General features: G+C 52.6%; 5 protein-coding genes across 5 annotated transcripts; 2 read left to right on the top strand and 3 right to left on the bottom strand.

Moving 5' to 3' along the window:
* Positions 1-78: 78 nt before the first annotated feature.
* Positions 79-3,977, bottom strand: QC764_710710 (uncharacterized protein; the record flags this gene model as incomplete). Its single annotated transcript, XM_062950693.1, has 3 exons — positions 3,779-3,977; positions 473-3,371; positions 79-418 (listed from the first exon to the last, which is right to left on the bottom strand). The coding sequence occupies exons 2-3, from the start codon at positions 1,147-1,149 to the stop codon at positions 79-81; spliced, it is 1,017 nt and encodes a 338-aa protein (XP_062796728.1). The 5' UTR covers positions 1,150-3,371; positions 3,779-3,977.
* A 4,741-nt stretch (positions 3,978-8,718) lies between these two features.
* Positions 8,719-11,126, bottom strand: PTM1 (Membrane protein ptm1). The gene is made up of 4 exons (XM_062950694.1): positions 10,641-11,126; positions 9,943-10,576; positions 9,650-9,892; positions 8,719-9,596 (listed from the first exon to the last, which is right to left on the bottom strand). Exons 1-4 carry the CDS (start codon positions 10,713-10,715, stop codon positions 8,875-8,877), a joined length of 1,674 nt encoding a protein of 557 aa, XP_062796729.1. The 5' UTR covers positions 10,716-11,126; the 3' UTR covers positions 8,719-8,874.
* A 151-nt stretch (positions 11,127-11,277) lies between these two features.
* cyp8 (cyclophilin peptidyl-prolyl cis-trans isomerase Cyp8) lies at positions 11,278-12,900 on the top strand (the record flags this gene model as incomplete). The annotated part of the gene is made up of 1 exon (XM_062950695.1): positions 11,278-12,900. The coding sequence occupies one exon, from the start codon at positions 11,278-11,280 to the stop codon at positions 12,898-12,900; it is 1,623 nt and encodes a 540-aa protein (XP_062796730.1).
* Positions 12,901-13,301: 401 nt separating this feature from the next.
* On the bottom strand, positions 13,302-17,665 carry QC764_710740 (uncharacterized protein; the record flags this gene model as incomplete). The annotated part of the gene is made up of 2 exons (XM_062950696.1): positions 15,411-17,665; positions 13,302-15,275 (listed from the first exon to the last, which is right to left on the bottom strand). Exons 1-2 carry the CDS (start codon positions 15,468-15,470, stop codon positions 13,302-13,304), a joined length of 2,034 nt encoding a protein of 677 aa, XP_062796731.1. The 5' UTR covers positions 15,471-17,665.
* Positions 17,666-17,941: 276 nt separating this feature from the next.
* QC764_710750 (uncharacterized protein) lies at positions 17,942-20,802 on the top strand (the record flags this gene model as incomplete). The annotated part of the gene is made up of 3 exons (XM_062950697.1): positions 17,942-18,999; positions 19,076-19,362; positions 19,417-20,802. Exons 1-3 carry the CDS (start codon positions 18,549-18,551, stop codon positions 20,800-20,802), a joined length of 2,124 nt encoding a protein of 707 aa, XP_062796732.1. The 5' UTR covers positions 17,942-18,548.
* Positions 20,803-20,866: the final 64 nt, after the last annotated feature.

A 20,866-nucleotide genomic window follows, 5' to 3' on the forward strand; every position in this document is an offset into this window, starting at 1 on the left:
AAAGAACCGAACAGCTCCTCAATCGAAGGATCGATAAGAATGTCAAGCCGAAAACAGAAAATCCCAGTTGCCGAAAGCTCAGAGCATGGCAAGAGCACCAAAGAGACCAGCAATGAAGGCCGCGGCAGGGGCCTTGTTGTTGACGTTGGCACCGGCAGTCTGAATGGGGGTGGTGCCGTTGTTGGGAGTGGTGGTAGGGATGGGGGCAGCGGTGACCGAGGTGGGGATGATGATGGTGGTAGGAGGCAGGGGCTCCGAGGTGTAGATGATGTTGCTGGCCGAGACGACAACGGTGGAGTAACCGGTGACAGTCTTGCGGTCAGTGACGGGAACAGTGGCAATGTAATCGACCTGCTCCGTGATGGTGACCGGGATGATCTCAGTCACGTAGTGAACATCAGTGACAGCCTTGGTGATACTGTGCAATGTGTTAGAGTCGGGCATAAACAAAAGAACGGAGTGGACAGCTTACGTGTTGGTCTTGGTGACCTTGACAGTCTCGCCCTCGATGACAGTGGTGTAGGTGGTCTCGGGGCAGGTGACAGTCTCGTAGACATCAGTAGTCTCATACTCGGTGACCAGGGACGTGGTGTAGACAGTCTCGGTCTGGGCAACCTTGGTGACAATGGTCGAAGTCGAGGTCCAGGTGATCTCGATGGTGGAGCCATCGACAACAGTGGTCTCAGTGACAGGGCAGAGCTCAGTGAGAGTGGTAACAACGACAGCAGCGTTGGTCTTGGTCACTGGAGGAGCAGTCTGGGTAACAACAACCTCGGTGGGAGCAACCTTGATGATGGTGGAAGTGGAGGTCCAGGTCACCTCGACAGTAGAGCCATCGACGACAGTGGTCTCAGTGACAGGGCAGAGGGAAGTGAGAGTGGTGTAGACGACCTCATCGGCAGTCTTGGTCACAGCAGGGCCAGTCTCGGTAACCACAATTGTTGTGGGCTTGACGGTCTTGACGGTGCTGGTGGTGGTGTAGGTGGTGGTGTATGTGTGACCAGGCTTGGTGTAGGTCTCGGTGACGGGGCAGACGGTAGTGTAGGTCACGACAACCTCGGTGACCACGGTCTCCCACTTCTTACCCCGGGGGATGTTGGCGCCAAGGGTGGTGGCCGCGAGGGCGAGGAGGGAAAGAGCTGCTCTCATGTTGACTGAGTAAGGGGGGATATCAACAGCGACTGACTGGCTTGTAGCGAAGGTCGTAGAAGACGGAAGCAACGAGGGTCTTATAAGTAACCTTAGCGAACGAGTTACTTGATGGCAGGGAGAAAGAACCTAAGAAATAGCCGGTTGGTATCACGAGTGACTGCGAGGAGGCTGGTGATGGAGGTAGAGAAGGAAGCACGAAGGAAACCGGGAGGCAGGATGTTTATACACAACGAGGGCAACACCCCGGTTGAGGTGGTAGCATGGGAGCGAGGGACGGCGGAGATGCCATGACATCCTGCTGCTGTCCAACAAAGACGCTTGAGACAAGCCCACTGGACTGCGTGGTGCCGGCCATGGAGGATGGAGAGTGGAGACTTGGAAGGTCGCAAAACTGGACAAATGGATGGAGCCTCTCCTCCCGCGAACTGTGAGGTTGGGCAGATGCCCGCACTTCCGCCCTAGTTGGAATACTGAAGTCGAAGTACCTGAGCGAGCACCACCCACCACAGCTCTGGTTGGCCAGTAAGGCCACTTGCTGGGTCATGCAGGAAGAGACCGCTCAGTCCAGGAGGAGGCTAGCAGCAAGATTCTTGACACATTGTACCCAAGTACATAGCAGAGTCGCATGTATGTAGGTCCTTGCTCTGCATGTGCAGTGCTTGTGTCTGTGCCAACCCCCCCCCCCGCGCACCACCTAGGAAGAGCATACAAGTAAGTAATCGCGAGAGAAACAAACGGATTTCGGCTGACTCGAGCAACCAACGGGTAGAGGCGGCCGCAATGGGTGCCCGTAGAGCCCTCAGGCAAGCATAGGGAGAAAAGAAGAAATCTGCACTTGTGCTTGTTTCAGAAGACAGAGCTGCAGCGGCACGGCAGCTTACAGCCATTGGGATTCCCACGGCTTTGCCATCTGTGCTTATTCATAATGTTATCGTCCTTTTAGGGTCTGGGTCACCAACGAGGCCCAACTCTTTGCGTGAGAAACAGAAGCGAGGGTGCTGTGCTCTGCTGTGCTCGGCTTAGCGTGGTAGCGGGTGGTGTAAGTCTGGAAGTGGCCGTCAAGGCGGTTGACGTTGGGGGGGGGGTAACGGGACTCCACCAAGTGATGGCAGGGGTTGCGGCTGACCCCTGACCGTCTGTTGTCTGTGGATTTCTTGGGACGATCTCGACCCCTGCCAATGACATCGTTTCCCCTCGGGGCGATGATGGTAGCTCGCCAAGCCCCTGCGTCAAGACTTGGCGCTCTTCTTGGTCTTCTTGGCCCTGCCTTGACGTGTTTCCGGCCATGACCAGACCTCGCTGTCGACCGGGCCGACAGTTGACCGATTCGGGCGAAGCTTGCGTCTAATCTGGGAAACAACACATTCTGTCTTGGAGCTATTGACGCTGTTTATGTGCCCTTCAGCTTTTGTTGTCAGAAATCGTGTCTAGGGTGGCTGTCTGCAGCACAAGCTCTTGCATGCCCAGTCTGTAGTGTAGGGCCCTGCATCTCGTCCATGCCGGAAGGGCGGTGATGGACGGGAAAAGCTGGCGATGGGCAGCCGGTTCTGATGGCACAGAGTGCGGGGCATTCGACCGCGCACCGAGCGGATCAGGGCAGAGGGAGGAACGGACCTGTTGCCCTCGTTGACTGTTTACCGTCCTGTGGTGCAGGTACAGTACTTGTCGTGGCTGACCGCTCGCTGGCTGATTTGTTGCCCGGCCGAATACTTGTAGATCAGGCGTGTGCTTGTCTGTCATGAACCTGCTTCTCCAGAGGATGCATGCCGCCCCGGCCGCTTCTCTGTTCGTGTTGAGAGAGGCTAGTGCGGGCAGCTCCTCGATCTGCAGGTTCGACAAGTTGACGTGGGGACGGCTCGCTCTCCCACACGTAATTCACGGCTCGTGCGATATTAATGCGACCAAACCTCCTCCCCTCACTATCGACCCTTTTCGTGCCGAGGGGTCAGAGGTGTTCATGGCGTCATACCCGAGAAACCAACCAGCTGGACCACGGACGCTGGCTCGGTTTACCGGCACTGGGGCGACAACGGCACGCCATTGGACCGTGGGGTCAACCCCCAGTAAACAGATCCCGATCGCACATGGGCGGGGCTGGACCTAGATGGACTAGGACCTAAGAGCTGTCACAGAGCACATCCCGCCTTTGTGCAAGTCGGATCCGAGTTGCTTGTGTCCAGGTTGTATGCCCTCGGGAGGGCTCACTTGTGCCATGTTTGCTGCTGCTTTGTCAGATGGTAGTTGCGAGATGTCCGAATGCTGCATATCAGAACAACAAAATCAAGGACAAGACTCGTCGACTCGAAGTTTCCACTGCATCGTGTCTCCAACTTGCTAGCAATTGGCTGGGCTTCCTGGGTGCATATGCAAGGTGAGTCCCCATGTCGTATCTCGAACCCCCAAGCGAAGAGGCGTGTTCGTCGGACCAATTCCGTGGTCAGAACGAGAGACAGATGTTGCGGGTGGTGGTTGACGAAGTCAGTCCACCTCTGCTTATCTCAAGGTCGGCCATTGTCGACAGGTGCCAGCGAAGATGTTACGATCCTTGGCGGCCAAATAGCGACGACCGGCCTGGCACAGTAGAGTCGGCCACGGGAAGAAGGGAGATAGACGGGGACCACCCTACCTTTCAACTGTTTCCCTTGCCCCTCGAGGGTGACGGTTCCAGCGACCTGGTGATAAATGTTTCACGAAGATGCTGGAGTTACACCACAGCATGGTTAGGTTGAAATATGTGCTGGCTGCTTCACGTGCCGTTCTATGGTGAGGTGCAAAGTAGCTCGAAATAGGTAACCCGTTGAGACATCACACATGTGTAAGTCGAGAGTCGGGTGTTTAGGTAACTGGAGAAAAGCTGCAAGTCCCAGAAGGCTGCCAGAAAGGAGTACGAAAAAGGGATCCACCCCCCATCAGCCTCTCTTGGCGATAATCTAATCTCAGCCACTTCCCCAGCCACCAAGCCACACCACACCACCCTCGCTTCCCCACAGCCTGTGGTCCAAGCTTTCCGTTAATGCAACGTCAGAACAACTTTTGTGAGACCCAACATCAACCTGTGCCCGACCACTTCATCCGACCTCTCTCTTTTTTTTTTTTTTTTCTCTCTGACAGCATCGAGTTATTTTTTGCACCTCCTCCAGCAGGGTCCCCACCATGGCCGTGACAAGAAACCTCTCAGGATTTTAGACGGTGATCCTGAGGCACATGTTCGATTCATGATGCAAGATTTCCAACGGCTGTCCAGGCCCACACACACTCGCAGCAAAAACCGGTATTTCTTTGAAAGATCAACAGTGATATCTCACATGAGGAGCCTCAATTCTTCCCGTTCGAGCCGACCTCGTATTTGTCCAGTTTTTGACAGCAGCTCTATGCAGTCATCCACCCATATTCGATGGCTTGCATATCGGAGAATGTACATTCTGGTCCAATCATTGGTTATTGCAGGTCGGTTCACGTTCCATTTCTCATATGGCCTATGATTATGATGCATTCTCACCCAGCCTCAACAAACTCGCTATAATGCTCGGGATCTAGCCACACTCTGATGCCATCAACATCTGAAAGATTGTCAAACCAGAGTTCCTGGCGTCATCCGGTAACAGGATAAGCTTCCAAGAATTCTGAGCTACTATCACCTCTTCGGATTGAAATGATATATCTCCCTGATATTCTTCAGAAGCCAGACAAAAAAAGGCAAATACAGATTAGAATTCCCTCGCCAATATGCCGCAAGGTCTACTGTACCATGGGAACCACACCTGGAAAATCTGCGTCCCATTAGCAACTCTGCTTCACCTCCATGCAGAACTGCCTGCTTGAATGGAACATAGCTTATACTTGAGGATGATACTGTTCAAAGGTTACGAGTCCATCCCTGAGCTGCACCCGACCCTGCAAGAGGACTCGTTCATGGCCTTGCGAGCCCCGTTCTTACACTTGACACCTTCTTAATTGTTTAGAAGCGCCACGCAATACATTTGCGGAGTGCTCATGTATCTGCTGTAATGTACAATTCCGTGGGGCCTCAACCTATAGCACCACAGGCGTTCTCACTTAACCCTTCAACTATATTAACTGTCAACCCGGTGCTCCATCCACTTCCAAATCCATCCCAAACCCACAACGCACAAAGTCCAACAAGCACGTCACAAACCAGCAGCATTAGAGACAAAGTGTAGCCATAAACAAATGTTTATAATATTGGGGTCAAGCCCCCTACCCACCGGGCGAATCACCCAACCTATAAAAACAATATAGAAAACAAACCCACCACCCCCTAAGAAAAAATAAAATAAAACCTACCCCCAATAAAGCCAGCCAAAAAAAAACAAGAAAAAAAAACACCCAAAACAAAACAATCCCCCCGACAGCAACCCCCTTCCCTTTTTCCTCCCCCTATTCCAACAACATAAACAAAACATACAAAAATCACGACAAAAAAGAAGTATTAGTCCTCCGGGTCCTCAGAAATGTAAGTGTTCTTGATCCTATCCTTGGGGCAGTCGGCCGGGTCATGCAGCCGCGCTGGAGGTGTTGGTGGTGCTGGCGGTGGGGGTGCTTAGGAGAGGGCACCTCTCAAACTCGGGCTCCTCGTCTATTTATATTGGACCAAGTTAGACGAGTACAGACGACAAAGACACACATCATCCAACTGGCTTGGCGCCGCGAGCGGCAGGTCCCTGGGCGGGCGCTCCTTTGGGAGGCATTTCTTTGATGGAGAAAAACAGGGGCGCGAGTGAGCAAAGAACCAAAAACCGGGAGTGCGTGCAAGCGAGGAACAATAAAGGAAGGGGGGCTTTGTGAACGATGATGGTGATGGCTTGGGAATGGTGGTGGGTGGTACGCGAGGAAGCGAAGTTGAAAATACAACGAGAAAAGGGGCAAGTCTGGCGGGTGCACGTGTGCTGGTTTGCTGACGCAAGGGTAGAGGGTTTGCGAGCGCGGGAGGTGGTGAGTAGCACTCTCGATCACTGCAAAGAAGCCCACGTTCGTTGTGCTGTTTCCGCATAGATCTGAAATGCTGAGAGTAAATGGATTATATCCGACCCCAACTCAAGCTCAGTTATAATGGCCCGTATTGTTGCGCCAGGCATGACATCCTTCATCAAGTGGAAGGTCATCCTCGGCTATGAAGGGCGTCCTTCTCCTTGAAGCTGTAGCGAAAGACGCAGGCCTGCGACGTCTCAACTGTCCAGCCCCAGCAGTTCCATATTCCATCATCTCCAGTTTTGGCATTCTGATGGCAGCGTGGGCGGCCCAAAGGAGCAGCCGATTCTTTCTGATGTGTGAGCTTTCGGGGTGAAGGACCCTTGTTGTCAAAGCAAGACGCTTGAGGTTCGACCACTGAGGCTCCCACCCCACAAACCCATCTTCTAGGCGAAATTCATAACGGTGGTGGTGAAAAAGATCAACGTCGAATGGCGCAAAGAACTACTCGGCGTCCGAATCCCACGAACTTGCCAAAGCTTCGAGGTCGTGACTCCCGACAGCCAACGCAGCTCCGAAAATGTTAACTGCGTCTGGAGGCCTATGGAAGCAATCCCACCCGTTGATCAAGAGGTTATAATCCACATAAAAAGAAAGCTTGATGACGCGGGTTTGTTGGGGCCTTCTGAAGACTTGAAAAAGGACGAGGTCGCACAGCTCTTTGAATTGCCTTTTGAATTGCGTCAGTTGACATAACTTTTAAAGCTGTGGGAGGGACCAAAGTAGGTAGAGGTAACGTACCGTAAATTCTGCCCGTGTCATCATAAACTCCGTCCACCAGATTGAGGCACCAAAACTCGAGCCTGAGGCGCTGCATACAAACAAAGCTCTCCCCAAGCAGCCTATAACGAACATATGGGTTCACTGCTCGATGAAACTGCCGGCGGAAGGTAGTCCTGTGACAATCTCACACTGAGGGAGTCTTGATCGCCTTGTGTCGGCCACCGCGCAACGGGCTGTTCCTAAAGTTAAAATACAACGGCTTTGTACCCATAAGTCGCGATCTAGCCTCAGCAGAGACGTGTCTGAGCATCAGAGCTCCATGCTGATGATGATGAAAGTTGTCGTTGATGTGTCTGATCTCGAAGTCTTCGTAGTATTTCATGAAAAAGTACTCAAAACGCCTCCGGAAAGCCCATTGACCAGGTTGCGGCTTGTAGGGGTACGTATCCTTCAAGTAAAACATATGTTTCCAGACACGCTGCGCGTCACTTACCGAGTGTGCGCTGAGCTCTAAGGTCATGCCTTTTGTTGGGTCCTGGTGTTCCACGAGTGCGTCTTTTCTCTTCCACCGAGACAGAATATCCAGTAATTGAATGAGAGCCCTAGTGAATGTCGCGTTGTTGTTTTCCTGGGTAGTTGAGTCTTCGTCCTTCAGGCAGACATCGCATCCCTAAGTTGGCAGGAGCACACGCAACCAGAGGTAGCGAGTGCAGCCCAATCTATAAATGCGTCGGCCAGATACAAGCCGGCCAAAGTCGGGGAGCTCGTGCTGTGAGGGCGCCAGGTGGCGGAAGTTGATGGCTTCAAAGAAGTGTTGAAACTCTCTGTTAACAGCAGCGTATTTAGAACGATCCTTTGCAGGTTTGATGATTTGCCAGCCGGGTTATTGGATGGATCCCACTGCTATCGGTTTCGAAGGGGTGATTTAGTGAAGCGATTCCAGCACAATTTGACGTATTTCTGCTGGTAACTGGGCCCAGTAGGGCCATACGCATATGGAGGAGGACATGGTATATTCGCAAGCCTTTATCTTTTGACAGGTCAAGGTATGTTTCGGGCTGCAGAGTCGGATGTTAAACGTAAAAGGGAATTTATGGTAAATCGGAGGCGGTGTACGAAGTCCTGACAAAATACAGTTTGGCTGACCAGAGCGTTTGGCTACGAATTTTGTGTTGGCTATGCCGACCATGTGGCTTGCTCTGCCATTACTTGTATTCTCGCGTTCGAGCGTCAAGACTGCCTACGAAGATGTTTGCGTTCTACTAGCCACAACCGCCGTCCTCTTTGCCTCATGACATCTCGAGCAGCACCAACAACAAGCCCTGGTACCGTCGCCTACTGCTACTACTCAAGCCTCAAGCCTATATTACATGTTAGTATTGGCTGCCCTCGGAGCATAATGGTTTTGTACGGTGCTGAATGCTCTCTTTAATGAGTGTAGACGTTGTTAAACCGGGATCCAAAGCCGAAAGGCATCTAAGGGAGGCTTTCCACGGCTTGGACGGTGCTAATATCTCAAAAGGCCTCACTACAATGAGAGTAGACACTATTAAACCCATATGGTGTGTAAGGGTGCTGGTGTTGATGAGGTTGTTGTAGATGAAAGATCATGGTGGTGAAACACATCCCAATAAACCACCGAACAGTAGTAGAATGCTTTCTCTTTATTCCCATCTCCCATTAATCCAAACAAAAATGCAAAAATGCAACGACGCCCATGCCTACCCACCGTCAACAAATAAGACAGGCCTTGCGAAAATGTAACACTACAAGTACACGAATAAACTTTCAATATTCCGACGAGCTGCCGCCTTTTCAAGCACGTCCGTTATATCTGTTCTAAAGAACATCGTCTGTTGTTGTTGTTGTTGGTGTTGTTGTTGTTGTTGTTGTGCTTTTACCCCACCTCCCCCTTTCACACCATCCTTCTTCCCTACTTCATGTCGACATTATATACCACCTTCCCTTCCTCATTATCCCCCCCCCCTCCCCCTACCCAAAAGAGATAATCTATTTCCTCCCCCTCACCAACTTAGCCTCCTCCTCACTATCATCATCCTCATCATCACTCGAAAACTTATCCCCATCCTCCCCAACCGCAAAAATCGTCTCCCCATCAAACGAGTCCCTCTCCGGACTGGCCTTCCTCTGCTGCTGCTGCCCCTGCCCAGAAGACGAAGAAGCAACCCCACTCTGCTGAGGTGGATGCAACACACCACCAGCCACACTCGCCCCAGCAAACCCTCTCTCCTGCTGCTGCTGGTTCTTCCCAATCCTCTGCTCCTCATCCTCATCATCGCTCTCATCCGGATTCCCAATATCAAGATTGGCAATCTCAAACGTCCCGTCGTCCTCCTGCGCAATCTCGTCACTCATGGCGAAGCGCTTGTTGTTCGCCGTCGGCCTCCAGACATAGGCGATCCAGGCCACGTCGGCAAAGTAAACAATATTAAGCCAGCCGTCGAGAATGAACCACCTGCTCTTCCAGTGGAAGGGCACAAAATCCGGGTCGCTGGCCGAGGCAAAGGTGAAGGAGTTGAAGAAGAAGAAGGCAAAGATGACAATGATGGAGATCAGTATGCCCCACCACAGCTTCTTGTACATGGTCTCCTTGACGTGCTGCTTGCGCTCGCGGAGGTCCTTGAGGGTGAAGTTGAGCGAGTTGAGGGTCCAGACGTAGAAGGCTGTGAGAGTGCCGGCCAGGGGAAAGACAATCAGGAGTACGAAGGGGCCTAATTGGGTTAGCTTGTGATCTTCGACAAAGGGGTAGGGACTCCTGGCTTACCGGCGTTATCGGGTGTTATGACTAAACTTGTCACCGCATAGACAATGCCAAAGACAAAGTGCGCAATGGCGAGCCAGCGGACATAGATCATGGTCTTGCCGAGTGTGGGCTTGACGACACCATAACCCATGCAGACGATCAGGAGCAGAAAGAACGAAAACGAGTTGCGCGCAGCGTTCAAGACGGCAACCACGACCAGCAAGATCTTGGACCCAAGATTTGACCCATGTCTGTTGAGATAGTCTAGGTCTCGTTAGTGAAACAGTCCACCAGCAACATCATGACATACTCACCATAGAATCCCCATGTCATCAACATCTCCACGACGAGGAAGATGAGGATTGCTGTAATATAGTTCTGCACAGCCAAGATATCGGTGCGATGCTGATAGTAGAGAAAGCCCCAGTACACCAACACCAGCGCATAGAGGATCGTTATTCCTCCATAAAACGGCAGCTTCGGGATCTGTGTGGCCGGGAGCTCTCCATATGCGTTTCTAAACTCCACGATAGCCTCGTAATCATTGTCGGTAAACTGATCGGTAATGACGCAGTAGTAACCAGTCTTGGTGATGGGGTAGTTAATCGGGCTCGCTTTCTTGAGGTGGACGGCCTTGGTGAGGATCAAGTTTTCGGACTTTTCGGTAGCGTTTGGCGCGAGAATGAATTCACCCAGCTGGGCCTCCTTGCAGTATCCCATCTCGACATCCTTCGGCCGGCAGATGGCTTCCCTACCGCCACCCTCTTGTCCCACGCCGATGTAGTCTGTGTCCTTCCATTCCACAATCAGGAGACTGGTGATTGGATCGGGTCCCGAGTCCTTGCCGACGTCGGTGAACTTGACGAGGATAAAGGGGTCGACGGGGCCGCCCCAGGCTTGCTTATCGTACATGCCGGCACATCGTTGCCTGTTTTCGTCTGTCTGGTCCTGTTTTTCCGGCGCATTGTTAGCTCATGGCTAGAGAACAAAGCTGGCAGAGCACAGTGCTCACCAATGCGATCTCCAACGCCTTGGCAGTCCATGTGGACGACGCCAGTAGGAATAAAGTGGATGCCCAACCCCTCATGGTGGGTGGTGATGTCGTGTGTGTCTGGCTGTCGTCGAATGTCGGTTCGGGTTGATGTTAGACAGCGAGCGTACGTGTCCCGATGTGGTCTAGAAAGTTGAAGCGGCGAATTGCACCATGGATTCGACCGTCTCGCGCTTCAGTGTCTGGTGGCTGCTTTCGTCGGGCGAGACTTGAGTTTCGTCTTGATAAGAAAAAAAGAGGTCGATTTTCAAAAAGTTTAAGATGCAGGCCAGGTTGAAGTTGGAGATGGGCTGCTACTGCACCGATCACTGTCTGGGGTGCGCTGGTCGACGTTGCGCAAGCTCCCTGCTCCAACGGGCACCCACTGTATGAAACGCAGCTGGAGCCAATCAGCACACTGTGCCGTGCGAGGCGTCATCGCCAACTGCGAGCTGAGCCCCTGGCCCCTGTCAGATTCAGGTAGTGAATTGCCAGCCGATAAGATAAGAGGTGTGCCTGACAACCTTCTGGAAATCAACAATTGTTTTGTTTGCTCCCGCCATCTTTACGTCACACCCCAATCACCAGTGATCACCCCCCAACCAAACTTGTCGCAAAGATGGGTAAAGGAACGGACAAGCTATATATCACCCATTCCGAGTGGTCATCCGCCGATGCCTACGGCGCCAGTGTCGGCGCAAATGCAGGATCACGCGCGCAACGAACTGGAGCGCATGCGAGCTTCAAGCGCCTTCCCTTCAATTTTTGCGCCGCCAGTCTCCAACCCTTCAAGAACCCAGTTTGCACCGCCGACGGCACCATCTTCGACGTCGAAGTCATCAGCGCCTGGCTCGAAAAGAAAGGAACGAACCCCATCGACGGCAAACCACTCTCCGCCAAGGACCTGATCAAGCTCAACTTTGCGCGCAACGCCGACACCAACGACAGCAACGATCGCAATGGCATCCCCACCGACGGCAAAGGCGACTTCATCGACCCCGTCACCTTCAAGGTCTTCACCGACAACACCCACATCGTTGCGATCCGCCACGGCAATTACGCCAACGTTTTTGCGTGGGAAACCGTCGAGCGGATGAACATCAAGCCCAAAATGTGGCGCGACCTCGTCGACGACGCCGAGTTCGGTCGCAAAGACATCATCACCTTGCAAGACCCCCAAAACGCCGCCAGCCGTGACCTCAGCCAGTTTAAACATATTCAAGACGGTGAGGAAGTCGCACTTACACCAGAACAAGCCGAAACCCGCAAGGAAAGCGGCATCAACATCGACGCCCTGGGAAGAATAGGGGATAAAGTCCTCCGCGCAAAAGAAGCCGTCGCCCGCGCCCGTGAGGCTCGCCAGTCGGCATCAGACATCAACCAATCTGCCTCTTCCAAAATCCTCACCAAATCTTCTTCCTCCACCACCACCCCGCGCCAATCCCTCATCCAAGAAAAACAAAAACCCTCCAACTCGGCAATCTACACCACCGGCGCCGCCGCCGCCTCCTTCACCTCCACCGGCCTCACCCCTTCCACTTCCGGCTCGCTAGCCCTCCTCTCAGAAGAAGAATACCTCCTCAAACCCCGCCGCCTCTCCAACAGTAAACATCCCGCCTACGTCCGCATTTCCACCACCTTGGGGGACCTAACCCTAGAACTCCTCCCCGAATTCGCTCCCAAAGCCGTCTGGAACTTTTTGCGCTTATCCCAGAAAGGATACTACAATAACACCCTTTTTCATAGAAACATCAAAAATTTCATGATCCAAGGTGGTGATCCCACTGGTACGGGGAGAGGTGGGACGAGTATATGGAAGAAGACGTTTAATGATGAGCTGGAGGGTCCGTTGAAGCATGATAAACGCGGGGTGGTGAGCATGGCGAATAAGGGGAAGAACACGAACAGCAGTCAGTTTTTTATCACGTATCGGGAGGCGAGGCATTTGGACAGGAAGCACACCGTTTTTGGGAGGGTGGTTGATTCGGAGGGGACACTAGCAAAAATGGAGGGGGCGAGGGTGGGGGAGGATAGTAGGCCTTTGGAGGAGATCAAGATCAAGGAGGTGGTGGTATTGGTGGATTGTTTTGAGGAGTTTTTGAGGGAGAAAGGGGAGAAGGAGAGGGAGGAGGAGAAGAAGAAGGAGGTGGAGAGGAAGGGGGGGACGGAGGATGATAGGACTACTTGGACGGGGAAGAGGTTGAGGGGGGAGGAGGGGGGAAGGGGGGGGGCAAGTATTTGAAGGACGTGAAGGGACAGAGACAAGAGGGGAGGGGGAAGGGGAGACAGATACTTGGGAGGAACCGGTGAAGAAGAAGACGAGGGTGGGGGGAGGGGGATTTGGGAATTTTGATGGGTGGTGATTATGGGTGGAAAAAGCATTGTTGGCGTTTGGGGGTTACCTGAACAATGCGAATGATTCATGTGTATATGTTGGCAAGGAAAGCGGCAATAAAAATAAAAATTTCGTCACACTGCGTGGCTTTTGTAATAAATCTTTCGAGATTTCATGACTTCAGGTCATCATCACATCTGCCTTTCTCATCAGCGGCAGCGGCCATAATAATATACAAAAAAAAAAAAAAAATGTACAAGAAGTTCATATAGTCTGGTATCATTCATCATCTTTTCCCCTTCCATTCTTCAAACCCAAACCAAATCCCCCAACCCCCACCCCAAAATCATCCCCCATATACTCCATCGGCACCTGCAACGGTGACAACCCCAATCCATACAACCCCCCTCCATTCCCCACCCATCATGCGATAGCATATCCGGCGACAACAACAGCCCATCTCCCCCCATTGTCGGCTCTAAAGTAGGATCAATCCAGTCCACCCCGCCAACACCCCCCTCATCAGCAATAAGATTAGCCAGCGCATCCGCCTGCTTGATCCCCGTCTCCATCGTCACCATTCTCAGTCTTCCCACAACCCAGTTTTTCATTTCTTCGGTGCAAGCAGTGCTCATCCCCACCAGATACAACGGCCAGACGACGGTGCTGGTTGCTGAGACGAGGAGCATGTACCGCTCTGCTTCATCGTCTTCGTCGCGGGCTTTTGTCACGTCGAGGATTGTCAGGCCGGCGAGGTGACGGCGGGGTTCGGAAGGGCTGGTGGAGTCGCACGACCGAGAGGAAGGCGAGGTTGGTGGGCTGGGGGTCTCGCGGACCTCGACGGTGGCGATGCGGGCGGAGGTGTCGTCTTCGTCTTGGGAGCCGATGGAGCCGTCTACTGGGTCCATTAGTCCTAGGTGTTGGGGGACCGAGGCGCAGATATCGTAGACGAGGCGTTTGAGTTTCCGGTGGGCGTGGTTGTACTCTTCGATGTAGCGGCTCGAATTGAGACGTGGGTTGAAAGAGGAAAAGTCCTCGGATATTTGAGACAGAATGGTCTCCAGTATCAGAACGCGGGTGGTCCGGATGCAATTCCAGATGTTGGCGTGGTGGAGGGAGGGGTATAGGTGGCAGTAGCCCTCGAAGACGGCGTCGTGATGCTGGGTTACCTTGAACTGACGGTATCGCCATGACGGGGCCATGTTGTCTGTCACTTTTTCGAGGTCGTTCTCGATAGAGAGGATTTGCTCGACAATGATCTCTGGATCGGTAAGGGCATGATTCTTGATATCGTGACGGAGTTGAAGAACCCGCCACACCAGGGGCATCAGGTGTCTGGTAGGGTTCCCAGGCTCCAGAGTCTTGGCCATCTCATGCCAGAGCTCCTTCAAGTGTTGTGGCATAGGCATATCTTTCATTGCGCAGCTGATCACAACTCTTTGGCAGAGCATCGAAAACATTCGTCTTCCGGCTCGGGTCTGGAACTGGGCTGGTCCTCGTATTCTGGCCAAGGCGGCAGCACCGTTGACATGCTCCTGGAAAGCAGTGACTGTTCGTGCTCGCGCTGGGCTCTCGGCCATCATTTCAAAGACACCGAGGATCAAGATGGAAAGCATGGTGCTGTCCTTGACCGCCTCTGCTGGATCTTTCAACGCATCCTTGGTCAGTCCCAACGCTACCCCGTACGACTTCCTCGCAGCATCCATCAGATCGTTCCTCCGTTGTAAACTAGCCATGCCCATCAGTCCCACCGCTGTCAAGCTGGCGAGGACAGAGTCGACCTGCCGCTCCCGCTTGGTCCGGGAGGGCTTCCAGACTTCTCGGACAAAGTCGAACTTCTGGTGACAGGCCGTTTCGTGTGCTGTCACAAATCGTGAAAAGAAGAAGGCAAAGCCGTGTTCCTGGCATACCGCTGGAATGTTGTAGAGTGCCATGGCGGGAGGTGTTGTTGGCCAGCTTCCCGACTCTGGTGACATCAGTAGGCTGTCGTCGAATCCCCATGCATCCGAATCTGCGGGACTGGTTGGGGCTGGCGTGGCGGGAACTACTATCGTTACCGATGGCTTTCCCCGAGGTTCTGGTGTGACTGACAACCTCCCCTCGGATCCAGACGGTGTTGATGGCTCGACGATCAGATTCCCCTTCTTGCGGGCCCTCGCCTTGGCCTTCTTGATGACGTGAGAGCTCTCATCGCGGAACATGAGATCCACTAGATTTCGATAGCCAGGGCATGTCTGATGCCTCTTTTCGCACTGGCCGCACCCTGGTGCTCTCTGATCACACTGGGCGCTATGTTAGCCAGGACGGTGGCTTGAAAGTGAGGGCAGAAGATGGAGTCGCGGTGGATTGTCTGCTGATTATACGAGCACCCTTGAGTGGGATCGGCGGCAAATAGGCTGAAGGAAATGGTTACTCACGCGGATTTTTCGATCACGACAGTTGGAGCATCCTTTACTTGGCTTCCCACAATAGACCATTTTGAAGATTGGAACTGGCTGGTTGATGCCAAACACGGTACAAGACCCGGGTTGAACACAACGCGTCTGACGGCACAGTCTCACTCGCCGCTGGCATCGACCAAAGAGCCTCAAGTTAGCTCCCGAGTTGGGGTCGGTCGTCCGTCTCAGTGGCCGTCTGCTATGGCTGCTCACCGGGAGGGAGCTGGCGCTATCCGGAAGGAGGCACAAGGCAGTCGTTGAGGATGTCGAATGAGAACGAGAATTCTGTGTTTGAGTGGCGGCCGAGGTGTGGGGAGAATGCCTAGGAAGGAGCCTGTCCGGCTGAGGTCTTATAATAAGCAAAGTTGGGGTGTGGAGGATGGAGGAGGTGCACAGGAGGCCGCAGGTTCAAGTCCGGGGCGGTTGAGGTTGACCAGAGTTGTATCGTGTCTCCCACGGAACCCTTGAGTCAATTCCTCGGTTCATGGGTTGATTTTCATAGGGCTATGGGCTGCAACTGGCTGCGAATGTGATGAAGATGGAGAAAACGCCAAGCAGCCCCCGCTGCCCACGACATGATATTGCCCACACAGCCCCTGACAGCGGCACCACAGCCTCTAGTTAGACGGGTACCTTGGCGCTCGGGGCAACTGGGCGTGTTACTGTCGTGAAGCGAGACCTTCACCATGTGTTTGAACCCTCGATTCTCGATGGTGTTGTCACCATCTAACCATTGGCCGGTGCTGGTGTGGAGCAGAGACGAAGACGACAGGGGTCTTTCCTAGTTGGGACACCTGTGCGAAGGCGTTCTCCCAGCAAAAGGGGACATGATCAGGCTTGGCGGCGCTCCCAGACGAGACCGGGGTTCGAAGCTTAAAAAGGTCCCCGCGAGATGTGATTCGTCAACGAGATCACCTCAAGCGAGAAGGGGAAGAGCTCGCTATGGGTGGCATGGCGCCCATGGCTGGCGATGGCTGCATGCTGGGTCTGGAGAGCCCTTCTAGAAACATTCCCTCGCCGGCGTGGCTGCTCACTTATGTGCCGCCAAGTGCGGAATACGGGATGGAAAATGTCGAGAGTGTGCGGAATTGCTAGCCCGGAAGACGTTTCGGGGCGTTTGAGATGCTGTGATGCCGTCACCGCCCATACTTAAACGACGTCGAGCTAGCTAGCGAGAGGGTGGATACGGCTGCCTCTGCCTAGACAAAGCGTCGACACGTACCATGGCACGATGCTGTTTTATATTATGACTGATTCGCCGGATGGAAGGGCATATGGCTGGCAGACTTGTCTTGACACGGTATATCGAAGATCATCGTTGTTGAAGACATCTTCAGGACCGAGCGGGGAGTTGTGTTCGGTCAGCATGTGACATTGGTCCCCCCACGAACGTCATTGAGCACCGGGCACCGGATGGAGATGCTCTGTGTGTGTGTGTATGTGTGTGTGTGTGTGTAGCAACTGCAGACGCCCGAAGGCAGGTCGGTCTTTGGCGAATAGCGTCTCGGTGTAACGTCCCAAAGATGGAATCATCTTGAGGCGAGAGACTTTCTCGCAGCAGAGGTTGTAAGTGGCCGAATCTGGACAAAATATCCAAGAGGCGCAGAAGGGCTTCCCTTCCCTTCCCTTCCCTTCACCAGATGTCAAATCACGCAGATCCTCCAGATGGCGCTAACCCGCACACAGCCCTACACTAGACTCCATCAGGCAAAGCTGGGGGAAAAGCCCATGCATTGGCCACTTCTTTACAACAATTAAACATAGCCCCTTGCCAGAGCATCATCACGATTCCACGAAGCTTATGGCTGCAGAACGCCATGCAGGGACCGGCAGATGTCAGTTCTGGCCTTCCTATTCTGTCGAGTATTTCGAACACAACCCCAGGCAGAGGCTTAACACCATGCATCTGTAGCTCAAGGTATTACGAGCACGCAAATTAGGGGATGGATGCGGCATAAGATGGATGGAGATTATACTCATGGGGCAGTATATGGGATTCCCGACAGTCAGGAGAGTTGTCGGGCCGCTGTGCTATTGGTACGCTGTGGAACTTTCTCTTACCACTGCCGGCGCTTGTGAGGAAGTGGCACTTGTGGCTGTGTTTCAATATTTTGTCGACACATTGGTGTCTAGCATCTTGAATCACACTGCGGCATTGTGGCTTCTTGTAGTCATGTGTCGCATATGTCGGCAGTCAGAGTCGATTATTTTGAAGCCAGTAGACTGTATGTAGAACAGTGGTTGATGAGTGTAGGATGAAGATCAGTGATCAATCAGTGTTTGCGTGGGGTCCAATGATGTTCTTGGCATTATCGGGCCGAGCCCGGATCCCAGATCGGTTCGGGACCCGTTTCCCCCACTTCGGATGAACCCCATTACCCACCTAACCCCTTCTGTCCAATGAGACAATTTGGATTGGCTTCCTGTACTGCACAGTAAAGTACCACAACCACCACAGCTCTCGATTGTCCAACATGAACTCATAGGCCAGGATACGCGAAAATTGCGATATCAAAAATAAGGCTGATCGTCACACGAATCCATATTCAAGATCTTGCTCTACAACCTCTTGATCGGGACGGCTTACCCCGCCTGAGCTTATCCTTGAGTTCCTGGGGCTTTGAGGCTCCTAGGCACACCGCAGACAAGGCTGCGGGCTATACCTACCAACCACAACCAACAACGCCCATCATATGAGCACCGGCAGTGGGACGTTGGATCTTCGAATCAAACACCTGAAATCTTCATCGGCTCACAGTAGCTACCTTGCGTTTGGGGGATACCCTCCAAGCTGGGCACTTGGGCAAAATGCTGCATTCATGTTCGTCATTGACTTACCCATGAGCCTTCTTGCTGATGGACATTAAATACTCCATACAGTGGTTGTCACGCGTCCGGTCACGCAGCCAAAGAGCTGCCATCATCTCCGCCCGATTGGCCAAGCCAGCAACCCGCATCAATATTATCGCAGACCGACGAATCAGCCTGGTAGAGTGAGGCAGCAACAAGGCCCCCCCAGGCGTTACACCGATCTTTCCACGGACGTCATTCATGAAAACTTCGTTTACTCCTGAAGGCTTCTGAATTTACTTTCAAATACAAACATTGCGGAGAACTATGAAGAAGGTAATGAATATGATGCAGAGAAAGGGACAGCGGTGCAGTCCACGAGTGGAAGAAGTTGAGGGTAGTAGGCCGATTTCTACGTCCCCTACAACCCTTTGCTCAGCTTGCACCAGCCTCATATATCCTCACCCTATGGACCTTAGGGTGAAGCGATATGGGGCGTTTAGGTTATGCCACCATGATCAGCTGTCCTTTCGAGACGCCGTGCAAAACGGCTGCGCGATCTGCTGCATTGTCATGCAAGACGTCAGACTTCGTGGGCTCAGAAAGGGGAAACAAAAGTCAGGGGTAGAACCAGACTGCCACTTTCCTGACACTACATCATCTACAATCACCAGTGGACCAGAAGATAGGATCAAACATGGCAAGCACATTTTCATTGCTACATACCGGAACGAGCATGAATACACCTTCACCAGCCTCACTTTGGTCCCAGACTTTGGTAAGACCCCGTTCGTTACCAGACACTACTCATCGGAAAGCTTGTCAGTATGCTGAGTTCATCAAACTACACACAGATAATTTGCGGGCTCATCACATGCACCGAGATATATCGCGGGACAATGATACATCAACGGGGACAAGTCCAACCATGCGCCTGGCCATTCATTGGCTTAGACATTGTCAAACATCTCATAAGGAATGCGCATCAACACTGGAACCCTCGGGTCACAATACAGCTAACCTTCCTTCGTGGCTTCTGGATATCGGACCCGAAGCGACTGGAAGCTTGAGACTCGTGTTAACCGGAGAGGACGGGGTGGACGCCCGAGCCCAGTACATTACTCTGAGCTACATGTGGGGGGTAAAGATTCAGCGGGTCATGCTTTTATCTTCAACCTTAGACTCCTTCCGCTAGGGACTGCCGATCAGTGAGCTTCCTCGAACATTTCAGGATCTGATTGTGCTTGCCCGGGCATTCGGCGTTCGTTACATGTGGATCGATGCCTTCTGCATCATCCAGGACTCTACTGAAGACTGGGAGCACGAAGGCGCCGCCATGTGGAAGGTTTATGCGAATTCGCTTTGCACAATTGCAGCTACCGCCTCTACAAGTCCAGAAGATGGCTTGTTTCGGAAGAAAGACCCCGTACCATTCACTCGACAGATCAAGGCTCCTAGCGGACATCCATGTCGCGACAATCATGATTACCATGTTCTCGATCCAGGCTTCGCAGAAAGGTGTATTTCCAGTGGGCCATTACAGTCAAGAGGCTGGGCATTCCAGGAGCGAATCATGTCGCCACGGGTTCTTCATTTTACAGACAGCCAGATGCTGTTGGAATGTCGCAAAGAGACCCAGTGCGAAGCAGCTCCTTTCTATACGACTCTTCTATCCCAGAAGAGCACAAAAGGGTCAATCCAACATCAAGGAATGAGGAACAGACTGGAAGTGACTGCGGACCACGACGCGGAATCGTCTGCCTCCTTATCTTCGTCGACACCTGCGAGAAACCATGTTGGAAAAGAATATGATGTGTTTCTGGATGGTTGGAAATCAGTTGTCGCGATCTACTCAAACTGTAGCTTGACCTATGACGAGGACAAGCTACCTGCTTTGGCGGGCCTAGCCAAGGCATTTCTACGAGACAAACCAACTCGCACGTATCTTGCAGGCATGTGGAGAGAGAATCTTGAAGGGCAGTTAGGCTGGAAGGTGAACACTCCAGGAAACAGACTCTCCACTCCTTACCGCGCACCTTCGTGGTCATGGGCATCGGTGACCAGTGCTATTGAACCGTCCTTATATTATAAGCTGGAGAAGCTCGGCCACTGTTTCCATACCATCCCGAGGATTGAAAGCGTCAGCTGTGTAACTAAAGGACCACAGTATTTCGGAAGGGTCTTGAGAGCACACCTTGAGGTCTCCGGTTACCTGGTTTTCCCAATTGTTCATAGTATTGACGGTGAAAAGGAACTCCAGACCTGCCAGTTGCGGATTGAACACACGTTTGTGTCTGCGTGCCTGTGCTGGGATACTGTGGATGTCCGTGCTAGTGTCAGGTTCACAATTACATGTCTACCCCTTGGTATAGAGTATGATACTCGTACTCCTACTTGTATTATATTGGAGCAGGTTGGGGGGAATTCGCCCATCAAGTATCAGCGAGTTGGTTTATTGAAGGTTACTTTCGGTCATGATCGCAGTGACCAGCTTTGGAGGTTCGGAATAGAAAAGCGGATAAAAGAAAATCGGTCTGTTGCCAAGTATAACAAGGAGTTTTCTGTCATACGTATTGTATGAAAGAATTCGAGCGGACATTTAGCAGAATGCCAGGTGATGGACAAAGGGACAGAATAAAATTAAT

Source organism: Podospora pseudoanserina, assembly GCF_035222485.1.
Source record: "Podospora pseudoanserina strain CBS 124.78 chromosome 7 map unlocalized CBS124.78p_7, whole genome shotgun sequence".
In the NCBI taxonomy this organism is placed as follows: Eukaryota; Fungi; Ascomycota; class Sordariomycetes; order Sordariales; family Podosporaceae; genus Podospora; species Podospora pseudoanserina.